At 52.1% G+C, this 20,884-nt stretch overlaps 9 protein-coding genes across 9 annotated transcripts; 5 read left to right on the top strand and 4 right to left on the bottom strand.

The window, feature by feature from the left end:
• Window positions 1-437: 437 nt before the first annotated feature.
• Window positions 438-1,580, top strand: Z517_03192 (uncharacterized protein; the record flags this gene model as incomplete). Its single annotated transcript, XM_013432300.1, has 4 exons — window positions 438-500; window positions 743-1,180; window positions 1,258-1,340; window positions 1,394-1,580. The coding sequence occupies 4 exons, from the start codon at window positions 438-440 to the stop codon at window positions 1,578-1,580; spliced, it is 771 nt and encodes a 256-aa protein (XP_013287754.1).
• An 89-nt stretch (window positions 1,581-1,669) lies between these two features.
• Z517_03193 (ribosomal protein S15) lies at window positions 1,670-2,669 on the bottom strand (the record flags this gene model as incomplete). The annotated part of the gene is made up of 2 exons (XM_013432301.1): window positions 1,670-2,574; window positions 2,624-2,669. The coding sequence occupies 2 exons, from the start codon at window positions 2,667-2,669 to the stop codon at window positions 1,670-1,672; spliced, it is 951 nt and encodes a 316-aa protein (XP_013287755.1).
• Window positions 2,670-2,999: 330 nt separating this feature from the next.
• On the top strand, window positions 3,000-3,963 carry Z517_03194 (40S ribosomal protein S0; the record flags this gene model as incomplete). Its single annotated transcript, XM_013432302.1, has 2 exons — window positions 3,000-3,172; window positions 3,282-3,963. 2 exons carry the CDS (start codon window positions 3,000-3,002, stop codon window positions 3,961-3,963), a joined length of 855 nt encoding a protein of 284 aa, XP_013287756.1.
• Window positions 3,964-6,972: 3,009 nt separating this feature from the next.
• Z517_03195 (uncharacterized protein) lies at window positions 6,973-9,072 on the top strand (the record flags this gene model as incomplete). The annotated part of the gene is made up of 1 exon (XM_013432303.1): window positions 6,973-9,072. One exon carries the CDS (start codon window positions 6,973-6,975, stop codon window positions 9,070-9,072), a length of 2,100 nt encoding a protein of 699 aa, XP_013287757.1.
• A 572-nt stretch (window positions 9,073-9,644) lies between these two features.
• On the bottom strand, window positions 9,645-12,035 carry Z517_03196 (uncharacterized protein; the record flags this gene model as incomplete). The annotated part of the gene is made up of 1 exon (XM_013432304.1): window positions 9,645-12,035. The coding sequence occupies one exon, from the start codon at window positions 12,033-12,035 to the stop codon at window positions 9,645-9,647; it is 2,391 nt and encodes a 796-aa protein (XP_013287758.1).
• Window positions 12,036-12,640: 605 nt separating this feature from the next.
• Z517_03197 (uncharacterized protein) lies at window positions 12,641-14,198 on the top strand (the record flags this gene model as incomplete). Its single annotated transcript, XM_013432305.1, has 4 exons — window positions 12,641-12,728; window positions 12,786-13,563; window positions 13,622-13,843; window positions 13,898-14,198. 4 exons carry the CDS (start codon window positions 12,641-12,643, stop codon window positions 14,196-14,198), a joined length of 1,389 nt encoding a protein of 462 aa, XP_013287759.1.
• A 76-nt stretch (window positions 14,199-14,274) lies between these two features.
• Z517_03198 (uncharacterized protein) lies at window positions 14,275-16,458 on the bottom strand (the record flags this gene model as incomplete). The annotated part of the gene is made up of 1 exon (XM_013432306.1): window positions 14,275-16,458. The coding sequence occupies one exon, from the start codon at window positions 16,456-16,458 to the stop codon at window positions 14,275-14,277; it is 2,184 nt and encodes a 727-aa protein (XP_013287760.1).
• A 668-nt stretch (window positions 16,459-17,126) lies between these two features.
• On the bottom strand, window positions 17,127-17,981 carry Z517_03199 (uncharacterized protein; the record flags this gene model as incomplete). Its single annotated transcript, XM_013432307.1, has 1 exon — window positions 17,127-17,981. One exon carries the CDS (start codon window positions 17,979-17,981, stop codon window positions 17,127-17,129), a length of 855 nt encoding a protein of 284 aa, XP_013287761.1.
• A 676-nt stretch (window positions 17,982-18,657) lies between these two features.
• Z517_03200 (uncharacterized protein) lies at window positions 18,658-20,543 on the top strand (the record flags this gene model as incomplete). Its single annotated transcript, XM_013432308.1, has 4 exons — window positions 18,658-19,192; window positions 19,260-19,631; window positions 19,727-19,919; window positions 19,997-20,543. The coding sequence occupies 4 exons, from the start codon at window positions 18,658-18,660 to the stop codon at window positions 20,541-20,543; spliced, it is 1,647 nt and encodes a 548-aa protein (XP_013287762.1).
• Between the last annotated feature and the right edge of the window lie 341 nt (window positions 20,544-20,884).

Consider the following 20,884-nt stretch of genomic DNA (forward strand, 5'->3'; position numbering starts at 1 on the left):
GGCTAAATAACCGGGCTCCCTCCTTTACTCCCTCTGACTTTCTCTCGGGACTCGACTTCCCACATCCTTCCCTGTAGCCGAGCATACAAATACGAACGCTCTTCCAGTGTCTGTCTGACTCGGCAAACACCTACACCCCCCTCACGAGTTACCAGCAGAGCACGTACCGCAGCCTTTCTCCGCAAAGCCAAATATTCATGCGGGCAAGATGGGGGGGCCACCAGGGGATGGAAAGGTGGAGTAAGTAAAGTAAATAGATCAACACGTTGATATAATACCTTCCCTACGAATCGCACACGCACTGCAAGGCTATCGTCGGGCTTTTGTCTTTGCGAGAAAGGCACGAAAAGTATTTGTCGTCGTCGTCGTCGAAAATCACCTATCAACCCAGTCAACTGTTCCTCAGAACTCAGGAGTATAGTATATGCGATAGGAAAATGGGCCGACTCGACGGGAAGAGTATCATTGTCACGGGCGCGGGGGCTGGGTTTGGGCGAGCTGTAAGTACATAACATGCATAGGACTTGCGATGCATTGGGTCGGGAATGGGAATGAGGCCAGGTTGGTTGGTGGTGTGCGTGTTCCTCTTGGTCTCCCTTGAAGGACTCGAGAGGGTTTGGTTATGATGTAGCATTCAACAAGGAGATCGGTTCAATCTGTGATCGAAGGGGAGCAGTGAATTTGTTTGTTTGGTTTATCGGAACACAGTCCAGCATTCTAACGCACATGTCTCCCTCCACAGATCGTCCAGAAACTCACGGCCGAGGGCGCCTCCGTCCTGGCCGTCGATGTCAACGGCGCGGAAAACGAGAAAACAGTCGCGTCGTGCTCCTCCAACTCCGGGAAAGTGCACGCCTTCACAGGGGACATCACACTCGAGTCCTCGTGGCGCTCCATCCTCTCGGCAGCACTCGAGGCATACTCCGACCGTCTCGATGTGGTCGTCAATTGCGCAGGCGTGGTACATCTCCCCAGTCCGTCGCATGAAGTGGCCGAGGATGAATTCGACAGGATGTTTCGGGTGAACGTGAAACCGTTGTATTTGAGCACAAAGGTGGTGGTGCCTTGGTGGAAGGAGAATAAGATTCCCGGATCGTTTATCAACCTGAGCAGCATCAGCGACCCGCGTCCGAGACCCAATTTGGTGTGGTATGCTTCAAGCAAAGGAGCCGTTACAGTGGTGAGTATAGGAATCTCGTCTTCCCACCGAAATGTCAGTCATGGACTGGTCTTCCCTAGCTGACGAAACCCAACTAGGCAACGAAAGGTCTTGCAGCAGAGTACGCCGTCGACCAGATCAGGTATAACTGTATTCGACCAGCAGTGGGAGAAACAGCCATGTAATTTGTCCATACTTGTCCAGCTTGTGATTGACTTCTGACCCATTTCCCAGGCTTGCTCGAGCGCTTGGAGGGCAAGACACGCCAGAAGGGCGGGAAAAGATACTTGGTACGATCCCTCTCGGTCGCGTGTGTCAGCCAGCAGATATTGCAAATATGGTGTGCTTTCTGGCATCGGATGAGGCGAGCTATATCACAGGTGCAGCTTTTGACGTCGACGGGGGTAGGGGCGTGAGTTGAACGGATCCTGTTCAGCGCGATCTGCACAAGCGCCAATATATAAATAAGTTCAGTACATGATCGTACATGTGTTCCTTCCCACCGATACTTTACAAGCTGATCTCTCCTTTCCACATGGCGTCGTTCAGACCAAGTTTCTCAACAACATTCTGCCATCTTGGCCCGCCGCGGTCTTGCCTTCTTAGGTAGGCCATCAGCTTTTGTCTCTTGTGCACCATCATCCTCAATCGCCTCTTGTTGCTCTTATCCTTTTTGTGCAAGTTGTTCGCCAGGACGTTAATCTTTGCCGTCAGGATCGCAATTTGCACTTCGGGAGACCCTGTATCTGTGCCGACCCGTTTCGGGACAACGACTGCACTTGCAGCAGTGCCTTCGCCTCCCTTGAGGACATTCTGCTTGCTCTGAAGCCCTGGCGCAAGAACTCCATCGGTGTTGTGACGCCCAAACTCTTCAATACATCTTTGGACGTTGATGCGTGTACGATCCTTGCTATTCGCATTATCTAGCGAGGCAATAGCCAGCAGAGCCTTAGAGGCATTCTCGTGGGAAGCGACATGCTCCTTGACCCTTTCAGCAAACCTCGCCTCAGCACCCACAATAGGGTTGGATTCCGGAAGAGGTTCACTGAGCCATTTGGAATATTCCAAAGATTTTTGCACATCTTCAGGTTTGAGAAAGTAGTTCAGGTAGGACTCTTTGATTGTTGAGATGGGAGCATTTGCCTGCAGAGAGTTGACAAACGGGGTCGGTCGTGATCGGACAGGGTCACCGAGGGCGAGCTCGCGTTCTTCTTGCAGGACTTTCTGTCGTGCCAAGTTCGCCGATTTGCGCTGCCGGGCCTGTGCCAGCCGATATGGATCGATATGCTTTCTGACTTTCCGTTTCCTTGTCCGCTTCGCTTCCAAAGGAGCTGTGGTTGAGAAGAGACAGGCAGAGCACTTGGTAAGGGCTTGATTCCGCGTGGTTGCGGGCAAACTTTGAAGGAGACTGGCCACTGCATGTCTGGTTAACACAATGGTCGAACAAGAGAGTAGTGGACTCACGATTAAATATACTGCCTGTGGCAGCAGCGGGAACTCGGGGAGGCATAGCTACAGTGTTGAACCCGATGAGACTTCGACGCAGTCTGGTGTCCTCTTGTGCAGCACAGAACTTTCCCCGAGTCTTCAATCGAGCTTGGGAATTATCCCGCTAAAAAGTATTTCCGATCCGATAGGGGCATACCGTCGCATTCGGGAAGTGACCCGAAGAGAAATCTTGGCACGGATTAGCTAAACGCACATTGGAGATCATTGCTCGATCTTTTACCTGAACTTTTGAGACTCGCTGCTGGACTTCAACTCTCAACCCTCACATTCTCACTCCCTTTTTTCTCAAGCACTCGCCTTTTTGACTGATCAAAGAACCTCAGTCGCAAACATGGCGAGCCCAGCGAACCTCCCCGCTATCTTCAACCCCACCTCCCAGGACATTGAAATGCTCCTCGCGGCACAATGTCACTTGGGCTCCAAGAACCTCCAGGTTCATATGGAACCTTACTTGTGGAAGACTCGTCCTGATGGCATCAACGTCATCAACATCTCCAAGACCTGGTATGAAATACACCCGTTCTGAACTGGCTTTCAGGGAGCTTCACAAACGCTGCGGCTCTGGCGCAAAATCGCGGCTTACCCGAACTGAACTGACTCGATCGTCCCGCAGGGAGAAGATTGTCTTCGCAGCCCGCATCATCGCCGCTGTCGACAACCCAGCCGACATTTGTGTCATCTCTGCCCGTCCCTATGGCCAGCGCGCAGTCCTGAAGTTCGCCGCCCACACCGGAGCCGTCGCCATTGCCGGTCGTTTCACCCCCGGTAACTTCACCAACTACATCACCCGCTCGTTCAAGGAGCCTCGCTTGATCATTGTGACCGACCCGCGCACCGACGCCCAGGCCATCAAGGAAGCCTCGTACGTCAACATCCCGGTCATCGCCCTCTGCGACACCGACTCGCCCACCGAATTCGTCGACGTTGCCATCCCCACCAACAACAAGGGTCGTCATGCCATCGGCTTGATCTGGTGGATGCTGGCTCGTGAGGTGCTCCGTCTCCGCGGCACCCTGGCCAGCCGTGAAATCGAGTGGGATGTTGTCGTGGACTTGTACTTCTACCGTGACCCCGAAGCCGAGGAACAGAAGGAGGAGGAGAAGGCGCCGGGTGCGGACGAGGCTGGCACGGCTGTGGTCGAACGCGGATTCACAGACAATGCGGACTGGACTGGCGAGCCCGGCACGGCGCCTGGTATCGAGGGTGCTCCTCAGGCTGATGCCAACTGGGCCGAGCCTGGCACTGGTACCGCCGACTGGGCCCAAGAGGCGACCGCCGGCGCCACTGGCTGGTAAACGTCTTTTGCTCGAGCAGACACTATGGCAGAGGAATCCGCTTGACAGCAGCTTCACTCTCTGTCTACAAGTCCGCCGCACCAACACAGTTCATCAGCGCCTGAGTCTCACCCGCAACCACTACTCTATCACCGTCGATATGCCCAAAAGTTTAGACAAGACAGACCATTGACGCCGAACCCACACCCCACACCCCACACACCACACCCGACTCGCAAAGCAAAAGGCCAAAAGTCAACGGCACTCACGAGGGAAAGATACTCGACACCCTGAGGATCAGTTTATTCGTCCTCGGTGTAGAGGGAAAGCCCTGTGCTGGAGATGAAGGGATTGTACTTGATAGTTGCCCAGCCTTTTTGTTTGTCCGAACGGAGAACGGATGGATGTGGCTTAAGCAAAAAATAGACGCTGAAAGTACCTCAGCAGGTCCTTTTCGCGTTAAGAAAACAAAAACAAAATAGCTCAATTCCATCAATGTTGAGAGAGCCCAAAAGAAAGTAAAAGTAAAAGTACAAGTCGGATGCATCCGTGACCCTGTCAGAGATTTCCCCATCCTGCATCGTTGCACTCTGGTGTTTTCAATTTTCAAATTTTTTGGTTTCGTTTTTCTAAGACTTTTCTTTCTATATTCCCAACATTGCGTGGCCCATTTACCCCAACGTGTCCGTTCCCTACCAATACCACCATACCAGAGCCGAAACAAAAGAAATTGTCCAATACCATCGACGGTACAGTCCAGCGGTGGCGCACTCTCTCGTTGATGCCCCGTCACGCGAGCACTGTCCATTTCCATTTCCCAAAAGAGTGTCAGGTTGTGAGAGAGATCGCAAATTTCCTTCAGGTGACAATATAACTCTCCAGAACCTTCACATGTCATAGTCACAGCAGGAATGAGATTGCACACACAGAAAGCCTCCCCATCCGCCCCGTCTCTTGAATACCATGGCTTGTCTTTCTCACTGCCCGAGACGCTGACAGCGTCAGAGGCAGCAGGTTCCGGATTTTCAGTTGTATAGCATTGTCGCATGATTTTGGTCGAATGCCACAAAGTCGTCCAACTCCTTCCGGCTGTTTTGCTCCGTAAACCACCGTGTTCGAAAGATGTTGCGATCTTGTTCTCCAGGTTCACTTTACATCTCCAGAATGTAGTTGTAGATTGGTTCGATGGTGTCTTTGTTCCTCAGCACTCGAATCGATTACCCGAGGCCAAGGATAATCACTGAGAAGTATATGCGATGATCTCTGTCCAGCAGAGATGAAAAGGACCGAGTCGGAGACTTGTGGTCGACGAATGAATCCTAAGGTGAATTTCTTTAGTTAACAGTCCTGCCACCGATGCATGCAGGGTTCTTGCATTCCAATCGAGTGCAGGCTCGTGTCTGTGGCTTTCCGCGGTGCAATCGACGTCCGCATGGGCACCGACCATTGGCACAGGCTCGGCAAATGCATTCAGCAGTGTGTGCTGGAGCCGGCTCTGGTGTCGGAGACTGATACTTCTGGGTCTTCTTGTGCATGATGCTATGAGTGGTCGAACGAGATGAGAAGGGTAACTGATGATGTTCGAGAAATGGAGGATCGCGCCAATGGAAGCAGAGAGTGCTGAAAGGTAGTTCTAGAATTGAGATGTAGACTTGATGGGACTTGGAAAAGGTAAGGAGAGATAGAAAACCGAGAGCTCGCGGATAAACTTATATATTCGAAGACTTACAGTTGCCGAACACTGCCTTCATGTCCCAGAAGCCTCAGAGGGCAGTCTCAGAGGGCAGCTTCAACAAGGAGTGTCTCTAGGGCACCAGGAAACCCTTTATGATCTTGTCTCGTAACCACAAAGGCTCGGAAGACGTGCTTTTGTCCACAACCCACGAGTCGTCCTGCCTTGCCGAGACCGCTGCGTGCCTCTAAGAAGAGGGTGGAGGACTGCCACTGCCCACAGCCTGGAATCATTGTTGTAGAGCAAGTAGACAATTGATTCTTTGTGCCCGACTGTCTCAGGCCAGAGAGATCCAGAGCAAATGACACGGAGAGGTAGGCATTGAGAGACTGCTTGCAATCAGGCCTCCCCCAGTCTCAGCCTTGAGGACCCCTCCACGACTCTCGCCTCAAAGAACTCGCTGCCTCATCATGATGCGGATATTGAGTATGCTCCTTGAATTCAGGATGTTCTTGAAGCTTATCAGGATATATCACGAGCCTGATGATCGCGTTTGCGATGCTATCATTCCGTGGCTGTTGCCAGCAAAATTCCATCTGGAAAGTGACTGCTTTGGGATGCAACATCTTGCCCTCCTATTTCAATGCTGATGCTGACAAGACAATTGGCAATCACTGGAATGAACTTCTCCGAGACATGAGGCTGAGTAGAAACCAGTGAGCTGCGACGGATGTTGGGAATTGGACTGGATCAGGGGAAAGTTTTCCGAACTCAGCCTCGCCAAGATTCTTGTCACGTGCGCGTTTCATTTCAGCCTCGCGTCTTCTGTACAGGTTCATGACACTTCGTTCTCAGCATTCTTGTATGATTTTCGTCTTCAGGGGTCTAATTAACTACAAGGTAAGTCTCCAGCGCGAACCAATCAGCCTTTGTACTCTGCTACATATATACATACACTGGTGCGGCACTGTCAACATGAATCTCGTGTGGCACCCAAGTATCAGGCTGAAACAGACGATGTACTTTTCGGTTAAGGGCAATGGCTAGTCTCTGTCTTCGATTTGGGGGCCGAAAGTGTCCACAAGAGTATCGCAGCCGCCTGTCTCCAGAGCAAGCTTGACTGGTTTTCAGCCGCATGAGAAATTCCCACCTCTTTATTTTTCTCTTTTCGTTGCTCGCCCTTGTCCATCAGTCCAGTATTCGAGCACATCTCCCCTCTCTTCAATCCACTTCAATGATGGATTTCATGGTTTGTTTTTGAAGAGTCGAGGTTACTTTCCGGCGCCGTTGCCGCCTCCCGACGACCCGTTCCACACCATCCTTCCGATTGCTTGTCAGAACTATATCAGAGATCCACCATGGCTCATACTGACACGACATCATGGGCTCCCTGGAAAGTTCTCCTGCATTGGTCTCCTTTTCATATTGACGCCCTGGGTCTTGTAACACTCTTGGGAGCTGAAGAGGTCAATGCAGCGGTCGGCCGTCTCGTGAGCAGTGCCTATCTTGAGTATTTGCCTTTGCTGGGCGCGTATGTCATTGCTGGGAACCGATTCACCGAGAAAGCTGCTGGCTTCAATCTCTACAATATATCACAAGGCATCCATACGACCGACCTCGCCGCCTGGTTGACGAGATGGATGCTCTCGCAGCAATTCGAGACCACTCGCAACTTTGTGGTCTGGACGGTGACGCCGCCGATATCTCGAAAGAATGAAATAACATTCTCGGTAGTCATAAGCGTCGCACTGAATGGCTTCCTCGTTGCCGGCACGATTCTCTCCAAGGATTGGTATGGCTTCGCTAACGCAATTGCCATGATTGTCTCCATTATCATCCGTGCCTATGTGATCGGTCAGCAGCGCATCGCATTTGATGCTATGGTCGATAAAGTCATCAACACAACAAAACCCGAAGGAAATACCTACGAAGCGAAACGATACGCGTGGGAGCTATCGAAACAAGAAAGGAAACACGAGAAGAAATCCAATGTAAGGAGCAGGGTGACAGCGTCAGCATCTCAGGAAGCCCAGTCGAGTGGGAGCAATTCATCGACCCCTTCAAGCGGACCGAAGCAATCTACTCAGAATGTGCAGTCGATGAATCGTCCGACTCGCCCAAACCCCAAAGATTACGACAAAAAGACCGAGGTCTGGAACGGTACACCCACCAAGGTCCTCATTATCCAATCTGACTCGAAAGCCGTCACCTTCTGGATGCCCAACGAGTTGCTGTTTGCGCCGTCGGTCTTTATTGAGGGGCCTGTAATATTGAATCCCAAAACATATTTCGCCGTGCGGTCGATTGGGTGGCTGGCCTTTGCCGTACACATTGTCGCCATCGGCATGGCAGACCTGGCGAGTCAGATGTACACGGTCGCTCTGATGGTGCTACCAACCATCTTACTGATAGCAAAAGTTGGGTGTGACGACTCGGAGTGGTTCACAAACTTTGAAGCTTGGGTCAGGGGTAAACTCCACGGACAGAACGTCAAAAGCAAGCGACAGGAAGACGCTGAAAAGGGCGCGAAACCCACGGAATTCCGCAAAGTCCGGCAGTGCTGGGTCGGATCCCGGCTCCGGGCCGAGATCTACGAGTGGCCGGAATCATACGAGTTTCACGAGGAAGGCAAAGACAAGGACAAGAAATGGGTCAGCGGGCGCAAAGAAGGCCAGGAACGGTCCAAGAAACGGCAGGACCTGTACGCGTGGCTCGCACTCACCACGGACGAAGAGGAGAGCATGGACAAATGGGACCTGTTCCCGCATATCCGTAAGGGCAATACTTCGTGGTGGCAGACGTACAAGCTCAAGAAGGCCACGCTGAAGGGCGATAAGCGGGACAGTATGGGACCGCAAGATCCCCTTGATACGTCGCCTCCTCCTTCACAACAGCAGCGACGACCACCACCACAGACACAGCCGGGTAAGCCTCCCGCCACCAATACCACTAATACCGCCGCCGCGGCCCCTCACAGCAGTCCCCCTGAAAATCGACCAAGATCGTTCCAAATGCCCGGCAGGACAGCCACGTTCCACTTCATCGATGCCACCGCGGGACCACAGACAAGCAGGCAGACAAAGGCAGAGCGCCGCCAGAGCAGCTCCGTCACGATGGGCAGTTCCGCGTTCCCTGCCATCAGCGACCACGACCAGATCGAGGCCGACGAAGGCGAGCAGGTGCACACAGACGACGCCGAGACGCAGACCTTGGGGGATCCAACCGCGGAACCTGGCATTAGCGACGACAACACCGCCGCCGAGGGTCTCCCTCCCATCACCACCCAGCTCCCCAGCACACCGCGACCAGACCACGACGCTGCCGCTGGCACCTCTACCGCCGCCTCCGCGTCCCCTCACGTCTTACCATCCTCTGGTTCTCTCACTCAGTCGCCCATCACCACCACCACCGCCGCCGCCACTACTGACTCGCCGCAGCACAACGAGAAACGCGCCTAAATACGGGGGACCCCTTTCCTCGACTACAATAACAAAATTTATTAGTTTTGCATTTTCTTTAGCAAGCGAGCGCAAATTCTAGCCTTATACCTCCTTCATTCTTGCCGGCATGGCTCGCGTTGATCTTGGACACCCCAAGTTAATGAATGAACCGGATGACATCGACATCTAATCTACATCTATATATATGTGTGTGTGTGTGTGGGGACATGACAGGACATGACATGATGCAAAAGGTTTTTCAGTGAGAAGAGATTTGATGAATCATATATGTGCGCATGCTACGTAGCATACATACTACGTACTTACTCGAACAGCACAGGATAAGTCTCTGGTTCCTGCTGTCAGAGGATGTCAAGGTTATAAGGAGCCAGACCGCGATCGATGGAGACGGAGATGGAAATTGGACATCTATTGGGGTCAAAACATCCTGGATATGACATTGCATGGCATGCACTGTAAATTGAGCGGTTCGAGAATTAGTCGGTTCTGTAGTATAGAAACGCAACTCGCATAATACTCGTGTTTATTTTCATCCTTTCCCAAAAATCGTGAGATTTTGTCCGAGTTCTTCATCGCGCAACAAGCTCGTGGTCCAATTTCACCGTCGCGGCGGGCTGGAGCTCCATCTCTACGGATCGTTCCCGGTAGTAGACCTTGACCGACGACACGTCCTGGCCGGCATTGTGAATTGTCCCTTCGACCAAGACTCCCTCGCTCCACTGGATGTCGACGACGAGGTTGCCCTTTGCCCGGAGGCCCTTGACGTGTCCGCCCACGGCCCATTTCTCCGGCAGAGCAGGCAGGACCTCGACGTCTCCGACGAGCACGCTGCGCAACAACAGCTCCGCCACGGCGGCGGTCGCGCCAAAGTTGCCGTCGACAACGAAGATGTTGGTCTCAGCCCCGGCGATGCCCGGCTTGGAGAAGGTCAGGAGGTTCTCGAACGACAGCTCCCCGATCAGATGCGTCAGGGGCTTGAGCGCGGCGTCGCCGTCGTCGAGCCGCGCGAAGCCCATGGCGAACAGCACGGCCGTGAACTCAATGTCTTCCAGCTCGGCGCGGGCTCGGCGCCTTTCGAGCGTGACTCGCACAGCCTCTGCCAACTCGGGAGTGTGTCGTTTGCGGATCTGGCTGCTGCGGATGAGGGCGATGATGTGCGACATGTGGCGGTGGTCCGGTTGGGCTTCCTCAAAATCTTCCAGCCATTCTTGCAGTTGGCCATGCCTGCCGATTTGCAGGGGTGGGAGTTTAGGTATGGTCTCTTTGAGACGCCGCATGAAGTCGTCGTTCATGGCATCCTTGTTTTCCAGCATTGGCAGCACATCAATGCAGAATGCCAGAAGGTCTCTCACCAGCACCACATCTAGAGTTGGGGATAGACTCAATGCATGTTCCTCACGCTTACCTCGTTGATCGACAAAGAAGGTGTTCTCTGGCGACACGGAGGGTCCGGTTACAATGTAGCCCGTCTTTGGGTCGGCTGTGGACATATACTCCAGGAAGAACTCGGCCGCAGTTTTCAAAACGTCCCAAGCATAGCCTTTTAAATTTGCCTTGTCGAGAGTATACTCCCAGTGCTCTTTCATTTCCATGGCCATCCAGAGCCCTCCTGTGACATTGAGCCCCCAGCTTGTTTCCCAGCCGGGCGCTGTGAATCCCCAGACGTTTGAGAACACGTGGGCAACCCAGCCTTTTTGCGTGCCGTAGAAATTCCTCGCAGACTCGACTCCAGCTTGCGCAAGCTTCTGCATGTACTTTGCAAGTGGCTGATGGCATTCGTTCCCAAGACCACATGGCTCGAGCGGAAAGTAGTTCATCTGCGTGTTGATGTCGAGATGGTAGTCGCAAGACCAGTTCATCGCATTGGCTTCTCGGTCATTCCAGAGGCCTTGTAGATGAAGCGGGAGTGGAGAGTCCGAACGAGTACCTGCTATCAAAAGGTAACGACCATAATTAAAGTATAGTGCATAAAGGGGCAAATCGTCTGGCTGGCCACCCTTTGAGGCCGCGAGAGCTTTTTGACGTTGGTCTGTAGGAAGGTATGATGCCGATGAAGGAAGACCGAGCGTAAGAGCAACCCGAGTGTAGAAGTCCTGGTGGTCTTGTGTATGGGACTTCTTGAGTTTGACATATCCGGCCTCCAGAGCGGTCTGAATCTGAGCACGGGACAGGGAATACCAGTCCTGATCAGGCGGGACCAGATAGTCTGTGTTCATAGCAGCCAATATCACCACGGAGGAAGCATTCACTACAGAAATAGATTCTTCTGTAGGAAGCAGCTCGCCATCAGATTGGAGGTGAACCAGACCATGCAGCTTGACACCGCATGTGCCGTCACTGTGCACCGTCTCGAGTGCGTGCGTGTGGATTTCCAACTCAGCCTCGTTTGGTTTCTTCGTAGACCAACTTCTAGTTTCTCCTTCGAAACTGAGTTTGCAGGAAATGCCGGTCTGATTGTTCGTTGAGTTTCTCATGGCGATGACTTGATGGGGATGGGAGATGAATAATTCCCTACTGATCTGGGTGCCAGGGTCGTCCAATGCATACGACGCCCAGCCAATCCCTTCGTCCAACCTCAGACCTCTCTCGAACTTACGCTTTTCGACGGTGCCTTGAGGAACTGCTGCAGAGAGAGAATGCTCGATTTTGAGTCTTCCCACCCCCAGATTTGTCCCGAAATTCCCTTTCGAAGGTTGCAACCATTTCTCTGCCAAAGTTTGCACGGCCTGCTGATTCTTTTGTACATAGCGCTCACGCATCTCATTGATGGTAGCTTTGCCACCATATTGGCTTTGCGGCTCGTATGGCTTGCCCGACCAGAAGGTGATCTCATTTAGAAGAAGTATATCCACGTCTGCACTGGAAATAAGACTGGCCCCAATCCTGCCATTCCCAAGCGGAAGTGATTGCGGAAAGCCCGTGGCTGGTGCGGTGTAATACAGATGATGTGATGGATCCATTCCAGGTAGGCAGTAGGGAATGCTTCGTCCTCAGTCTAATAGATTGATTTGATAATGGTTTAATGCTTACTGTGGAAACTGGCGCTCGTAAAGCATATCTGAGCTTCTCTGCCAGATGACAACAGGCGAATTTCACACGACTTTCGAGATCCCAGTCGCATTCAGTCATTGTCTTGGTGGCTTTCAGGGTACGTAGTCGGCATATCAGGTTGCCGAAGCCTGAAGACCATAAGGCCGTCGACAAGACCCCCGGCCATTTCCCTGTGCCTTTCGGGAAATGGAGCAGATCCCCGGCTCAGTGTGTACCAATCAGATGCCCATATTCGGTAATTCGGTCTGTTCTTAGGAATCGGCCCACATTCGAGTTACAGTTGCACTTGGGCGGATATGACCAGCGCCGGAAGCTGATACAGTGCCACAGGCTGTTGAAAGTATTTGAAAGGGAAAGATTCGTGTTATTTCAATAATATTTCTCCTGAATTTGGTCATGATTGGAAAAAAAAAACCCGGTATCGCTGCGAATCGTGACAGCCGCACCTTTCCGCTCAAAAAGGGCGTTAAAGTGACGACTCAGTCTAGATCATTCGAGCATTTTGAACGACATAATGGCGGGCGACTCAAGAATGTCGAATAGCATTAACCACAACTCAGAGGGCCTCGGTGAAGTAATCATCCAGTCATATCAAGTCCATGGTGAGTTTGACTATATGTGAGCTTGAGACACTTTGAGGGACTAAATTGTCGAACCAGACCTGCGCTTCCCAACGAGCCTCACCTCGGCGGGCTCAGATGCAATGAATGGAGCTCCTGACTATAGTGCCGCGTACATCGTTCTGAGTACCAACTCGCATTTGGCAGGACATGGCTTCTCGTTCACTATTGGTCGTGGAAATGATCTGGTCTGCCAAGCAGCCCGTGCCACAGCAGAGCGTCTTGTTGGTAAACGGCTCGCTGATTTAACGTCTAATATGGGCAAAACATGGCGCTATCTAGTCTCTGACTCCCAGCTCCGGTGGGTAGGGCCTGAAAAGGGTGTAATCCACCTGGGCCTAGCCGCCTGTGTCAACGCCTTATGGGATCTCTGGGGGCGGGCAGAGAACAAGCCTGTTTGGAAACTCATCGCTGATATGAGCGCGGATGAGTTCGTGAGGTGCATTGACTTCCGCTATATTGAGGACGCGATAACACCGCAGGAAGCAATGGCTTTGTTGAAGGCCCAGGAGACAACAAAGCCACAGCGCTTTCGCGACGCCGAAGCCAATCGAGCGGTTCCTGCTTACTCAACCGAGGCAGGGTGGTTGGGATACTCGGACGAAAAGATGCGAACGTTGATGAAAGACCTCCTCGCTGCTGGCCACGACAAGTTCAAATTAAAGGTCGGAAGGGATCTCGAGGACGACAAGCGACGATGCCGGATCGCTAGAGAACTCATGGGCGAAGAGAAGACTCTGATGGTGGATGCGAATCAAGTCTGGGGTGTATCCGAGGCGATACAATGGATGCTTCAGCTCGCCGAGTTCAAACCAGCGTACGTGCCACTCCACTGCCCGTGAAGCAGCGTCCACTGACAAGGCCTGAATGCGCAGTTTCATTGAGGAGCCCACGTCACCGGATGACATTCTCGGGCACGCTGCCGTCCGAAAAGCCCTCAAAGCTCATGGCATAGGCGTCGCAACAGGGGAGATGTGTCATAATCGAGTAATGTTCAAACAGTTGTTCCAAGCTGAGGCCATCGATGTCTGCCAGATTGATGCGTGCCGCTTGGGCGGCGTGAATGAGGTTCTGGCCGTCCTTCTTATGGCAAAAAAGTAAGAGGAAAGACCGTAAAGTCGCTTAGGCCAAACAGCTGACGATGATTCCAGGTTTGGAGTCCCTGTTGTCCCACACAGTGGTGGCATAGGCTTGAATGAGTATACGCAGCACTTGTCTCTGGTAGATTATCTTTGCGTATCTGGGGAGCGGAGCATGCTTGAGAACATCACCACCTATAACCACGTCCTCACAACGCCGTTACAAACGCAGGATGGGTTTTTTGTGACACCGTTAGAATCCGGATACAGTGTCGAGTTTCGAGACACTGCGATCGCGCAGTACAGCTATCCAGAAGGCACGTTCTGGCGTTCCCCAGATGGCTTGTCGATCATCAACAGCGGCTTGGCTTGAGGCACCGAAAGCATCCAGGTATCAGTCACTCTAAGATTGGTGTACCACCTTGAGCTGAGGTCCGCGACTCAGGACTTCAGGCAAATGGAATGGACTGACCAGCCCGCGAATGCGCCGCTAGCCATTCATTCATGTTCATAGATTCAATGTGGTTCAGGTAGACCGGGTCAGGATCCGCAGAGACAGACGAATGGCTTTGTATGTTCAGATTCGACGACCCCTCTCCTTGATTATCATGATCGTGACCGTCTGGTCTCGCGTTTTGAGGCCATCCCCGCGGATATATCGGTGATGCTGCCGAGGCCAGGGATAGATCGTCCACTTCACCATCCCTGCCGAGATTCTGATAATGTCGAAGCACCATGAGATCGCCGACGCTGATGCGCTGAGTGAGGAACGAAGCTAGAGGATCATGAGCCTCTGACATCTGCGTTCTCAATTGATGGTCCTTGATTGACGCGGCTAGCTCAAAGAATTCGCAGTAAAAAATAGCGTGCCAATAAATATCCCGCAGCTGGCGCAAGAATATCATGCAAAGCTCAAATCGGTTCTTATGAACCTGAAGTCTTTCCTCCGATCGTGAAGATCTAATTCCGAGGACATGCACAATGAGAGGCGCCAAAGTAAATGTCACAGCGATTGTGGGACAGAATCGCACCAGGTCGAGGTTGACGAGATGAGTAAAGAGCTGCGTGTTATCCAAAGCCGCAAACTCAACCTTTTGCTGGCAAGTGGTAGTCCAATCCCCAGCTCCATTCCACAAAGTGAGTGACTGATACAAAGCAATGCGAATGGTATTCAAGCATGCGTGCAAAATTGCACGATACATAGTAGCGACCCCCATATTCTCCGAGACAGTTTGTAGGTGGCCTTGTCGTTTCGCTTGAGGAGGCAGGGAGCGCGTCCAGCGCTCCAGGGCATCTTCACAGACTTGAAGTTGATCCGGAGGTGTCGTGTCTGTCGCTGAGCTTGAATAGCGCAAAGTTACTATGCCTTCGACGATCTGGCAAAGCTTGACGAATTCGATGAACATGGCTTTGATTTCAAGATCTTGTTCAGAGTCACCTTCTTCTTTGACATCGTCAAGGACCAGCATTGCCGTGGTACAGTCCAGGCTGTTGATCACAAGAGGACGACCGGTACCTAGGCCATTGCAGCGGTCCCGTACAACGCAAGCCCACCAGATTCGCGCCCACAAAGCCCGATGGGCGACATTGCCAGGATCTCTGTGCAGCCCGCTGACTTGCGCCAAACTGATAGCTTGGTGTATCCAATGCCACGTATGCTTCCGTTCGGTGATGGAAGGATAGTACTGACTGATCAATAATAAGGCCTGAATAGTTGCAATCGGATCTTCTTCATAGTCAAGGTCATAGAGTCTGCGGGCTTTGAGGTAATATGTATGGCGTGCTTGTTTGCGGGATGTGAATCCTGCCGCCGAAACGACCTCTGAAGACACGACTCCAATCGCTATGAAAAGCACAGCCTGAAGGAGTAGGAGACTGAACTGTGAATTTTGAGGGGCCAACTCGTGACCAGAAGCATTTTGAGCTGGGCTGGCTTGAGATGCACCGTATGGACTGGTGGTTAGCGAAACTTCAATGGACTTAATGGACTTTAAGAACTCCGGTTTCTGAACAACAGGGAAGAATGGGTGGAAGATGGTTAAGTAAGCATCAATCAACGCCGAAAGAACATCTCGTCGAGGAATATCGAAACAACCAACAGTCCTGAGATAGTGCAATTCACTCTCGCCGCATGTCGAGCTCGGGGCAGAAGACCCTTGGTTTTTGTCTGATGCCAACTGAAGCACAATGTCCTCCAAAGGCCTTGTATCGGAACGTTGGGGTTCAGAGAGGCGCATCAAAAAGGCATAATGGGGGACCGAATGCAACAAACTGTGCCTGGAAAAGGACGATGTCCGTCGAGTTGAACGTTGCTCAAGCCCCTCTGGAGTTGCCGAGAGCGCATCGACAACAGATTCGCCACTTCCCTGGAAGCGAGTCGCCGATGTGCCGGGGGGTTCGTGACATGCCTGGGCAAGCGGAGAAGATAGGTTGGTAGTGTTCACTCCGGGAAGAGTCCTTACGACGGTGGTTTTTCGCTTCTTCCTTTCCACCGCCAGGCACTCGAAGTCATCCTGGTCACAATTCGAGCACGGCGACCCTTTTGTTGCATAGTCACACTTGATCTTCCGTTTCCGACAGGATAGACAGGCTTTCGCAGCACGTTTGATTCTGTGCTGCACTGTTGTAGGCATCCCATGGTCTCCTGATGACGGGGCGGAAGCAGAAACCAGATGCGGCGAGGCCCGCATTTGCCTGCGCCTCGAGTGCCAAGACTTGTCACGTGGCAGCAGTGCTTCCAGCTTTCCGCGTGACTCTACAGACCAATTTTCCTACTGTATGATTCTTGCAGATAACCACGGGTGAACACACCACTCATATTTAGTGCCTCCATACCTTCTTGCTAACCTCAGAGCCACACTGTAATGCAGAACATCCTCTAGACCCCGGAATGGAGGGGCAATGTTTCATCGGCTATACGTTCATTTGATCAGCTTCACAGCGCCACTTCCCCAGTCTGGAAAGATGAGCATGAAGCGGCGTCGGCATTTCGGCAAGGAGAAGGATATCCTTCGGTGCCCTGGCAGTCATTTCCCCCGCGAAAAACATGGGCGCCCTCTCGATCATTGGCCGTTGCAGCCTGTCAGCAACGTCAGGCGCAGATGTGTTCGAGATTGACGTTACCCTGCGCCCTAATATTTGTAAAGCAGGACGACTACTTGCTTCATGGCATGGAGCAATTGGCAAGAGGAGTCGTCACACTCTCGAGAATACCTCACTGTCGAGCCCAGGAGATTTGATCAACGATACTAATGCCAACGATCTAGTGACTCGAACGCTTGCTTTTCCGTATAAATAACATTCAGGCCTCCTCTAAATGCTGCCACAATGAAGCTTGCAGATTGCTTGGGTCTATGTCAAAAATGGGTGGGAAAATTGTCTTCAAATTTTCCGACCTGAGCGCCGGCCACTGTTCGCGAAGGGTCTGTAGGAGCACGCTGTACCAGATCTGGTATCCCTCTGCTGTGAAGTGGACACCATCGGAAGCCAACAACCTCGAGAGCGTTACAAACCCGGCGACATCTTGGGAGAGGGCATTCAAGTGAACCTCTTCAACGCATTCTCTCCGTCCAGGGATAGGCTGTTCTGCCGTCCACCCTGCAACATCCATGAAAGCGTGCCACAGGTCAACGAAAGCGACATTGCTCTGCGTGCCGAATTGCCTTGCGACTTGTGCGGTGGCATCCGAGTACAGTCTTGCCCTCTCGGTAAGTCGATCTAATGGGGCTTCGGGTGCGAGCTCGTTGACTGGTCCTGGTCCTATGAGAACCACGGCTTCAACTCCACGCTGTTTCGCTGCCTCGACCATGTGTGATAGGTTTTCCATGTATCTATCGATGGGTACGCTTTGTGAATGCTTGTTGTGTCTGGGATCTGCCGCATCGTTTGTGCCAAATGATATCACCAATAACTTGACAGAATTGCGACTTTGCGTGGTTCGGGTCGCTAACGGCGCTTCTGCCTGGAGAATGGCGTCGATGATATGGCGTCCATGTTCCGTGTTGTACCCGCCATATCCATGTGTTACGACCTGTAACTTGGACCAGTATTCGTGCTGCAACGCCGGCGCAAGGTTGAACCCGCCAGATTGGCTTGAACTCTGCTCAGTCTGTGAATCACCGAACAGGATGATTTTCTTGACAGCAACCGACCTCATGGCTGCGGATTAGGAGTGGTTGTCACAGTTCTCCTGAGGTCGCATCTCCTTGCCAGAGACCTCAGCCACGCCATCTCTGATATTTCTTCGATTCTTTAGACATCGGGTGTAGGGCTAAAGGCAAGTCTTCAGCATCTTGGTCCAGAAGCCTGACCCTTATTGCCGATTAACCGTGATGAACATCAGCCACCAACTCATCAGCAGCCACTCAGGATGGTCCCTTCGGCAATACGGTTACGGCAAGATCCCGCTCGACTTGATGGCTCAGAGAAGCGATGCGACCTTGACTTCTGGCTTCCCCACGGGGCGGTCGAGCAGATGAAGACCCAATTGTCGCAGATCATTCTGAAAACGATCAAGTCTTTACGCTCCCCAGAATGTTGGGGTGTTATAGCTAACCAAAACTTGGAAGATGGGCCACCTTTGTCGGAAAACATGGCGGTTTTGCTGTGCAGTCATTGGACTTGTATCACACCAAAGCAGCAGGCTGGCAATGTTGCATTCAAGCCAACATGTTCATAAGAATGAGATGTCTCTGCTGGAAGCTTTCAATCGCCGTCCTTCGAGCTTGATGACGTTCGAGCTACATTGTCTACTTTGTATTCTTCCCAACCTCGAACCCTTGTGACTTTGCCCGGGTCGTATTGTATCCGGTACAACCAGTCCAGCAACCACTATGGCTACCACCCAGACACAGGAGAAGGATGGCACCACGCTCATTGAACACTCTGCTAGTCTCGAACCGGGCCTCACCATGGAGAAGACACTCACTGATGCAGAGGTCACCGGCAAACTCGACAGCATCAGCACGTCCATGGCCAACCAGGGCACACACACAGAACATGAGCTCACCTATCTCGAGGCGTTGAAGATCTACCGTAAGGGCGCCTTCTGGTCTATCTTCTTTTCCTTGTCCATCATCATGCGCGCGTACGATATTGAGATCACCGGCAACTTCTTCGCGCTTCCATCGTTCCAAAGGCATTTCGGCCACGAAGTACCTGGTCATGGTTATCAGATCCCCGCCAACTGGCAGGTCGCTATGTCTATGGGCTCTCTCGTCGGGCAAATCATTGGTGCATATATTGTTGCTTGGCCAATGGAGAGGATTGGGCGCCGCAAGACACTGGCTATATATCTCCTCTTAACCTCCGCTTTGGTGTTCATGCAGGTCTTTGCTCCAAACATTGAGGTCTTGACGACGAGCATGTGTAAGTACTTTCCTACTACCTTATGAACCAAGAGTGCGACTGACATCTGCTTTTCTTCCCTGAATAGACTTGTCAGGCATTATCTGGGGTGGGTACTGCGTCCTTGCCCCAACGTATGCTTCGGAATGTCTTCCATTGAAACTCCGAGGGTTCTTCACTGGATATATCAATTTGTGCTATGTGATGGGCCAGTTCATTCAGACTGGGATCACGAGGGGCTTTATCAACAGATCAGACAAGTGGGCATACAAGATACCCTATTGCATCCAGTGGCTATGGCCAATTATCATCCTCCCGGGCTTGGTTTGGGCCCCAGAAAGCCCTTGGTGGCTTGTACGACAGCATAAGATGGAGGAAGCGGAAGGGTCTCTCAAGAGACTGTCGGAGAAGCACGAAAAGGTGGAAGTGACAAACACTTTGGCTATGATGGTGAAGACCGGTAAGAGCCGTGTTTCTTTACCATCTACTTGGGCGCGGGACATTTCTTGTTCTCGGTGACTTCGCAGTGTCAGTGCTAACCGAGAATTGGTCCAGATTTGTACGAGCGCCAGGTCGAAGTCGGCACCACTTACATGGATTGCTGGAAGGGCCCGAATCGCAGGAGGATGGAAATTTGTATCATGCTCTTCGTCATCCAGAACTTCTCGGGCAATCCCGTGGGGTTTGCAACCTACCTCTTTGAGCAAGTTGGATTGAGTGCTAGACACTCGTTTGACATGGGTCTTGGGTAAGTGCTCGAACAAGGCAAACCACAAGTCATGATCATGTGCTCTGATAACTAACATGTATTTCACCACACCACAGACTCAACGGGCTTGGATTCCTCGGAACTCTTGCCTCTGCCATCCCCCTCATCTACTTTGGACGGCGCATCTGTTACATGGCAGGCCTGGCCTATATCATCGTTATTCTCTTCGTCGTGGCCTTCATGTGTCTGGCGTCAGACTATGAAAGCAACCCATCGTACTCTTGGGCGCAAGCATCACTCTTGTGCACCCTCCAGTTTGTTTGGCAGATGACTCTCGGCCCGCTTACCTACGTTGTCGTGTGCGAATCTCCGTCGACGAAACTCAGGTCGAAGACGATAGCGCTGGCAACCGTGATCAATGCTGCGACCGGACTGGTCACCACGGTGATCGGCCCGTACCTCCTCAACCCTGGTGCGGCAAATGCTGGGGCCAAGATCGAGTTTTTGTACGGCGGCATCTCCATCATCTCGCTCACATGGTGCTTCTTCCGTCTTCCAGAGACCAAGAACCGGACTTTTGAAGAGTTGGATATCTTGTTCGAGAGACGGGTGCCGGCGCGACAGTTCAAGGGCTATGTCATTGATCATTCTGACGAGTCATGACGGAAAGGTCCAGTAATGTATGCATGGAGAATCCCGCGGACTTGAGTGGATGAGAGATGTATTCAGATTCATTATGACTTTACCCGAGCTAGTCATTTACTGTTTCTTCCAAGTATTGAGCCAAAAGTCTCCGTCCTAGGTACATGTGTAGTCGAGCTCGCGGTCGCTGCCCGGAGACAATCCGGATAGTCACGCCGGTCGTACCCCTGGCAATTTGTTTGGAGTACGACGATGCCCGCCTGATCTACCGGCGTGGAGAATGCGGGGAAAGGGGGCAAGAAGAACGGATATATAGATACGTGATTGTGTATAGACACATGCGTTCTACTGTATACCGCGTG

Source organism: Fonsecaea pedrosoi, assembly GCF_000835455.1.
Source record: "Fonsecaea pedrosoi CBS 271.37 unplaced genomic scaffold supercont1.2, whole genome shotgun sequence".
Taxonomy (NCBI): Eukaryota; Fungi; Ascomycota; class Eurotiomycetes; order Chaetothyriales; family Herpotrichiellaceae; genus Fonsecaea; species Fonsecaea pedrosoi.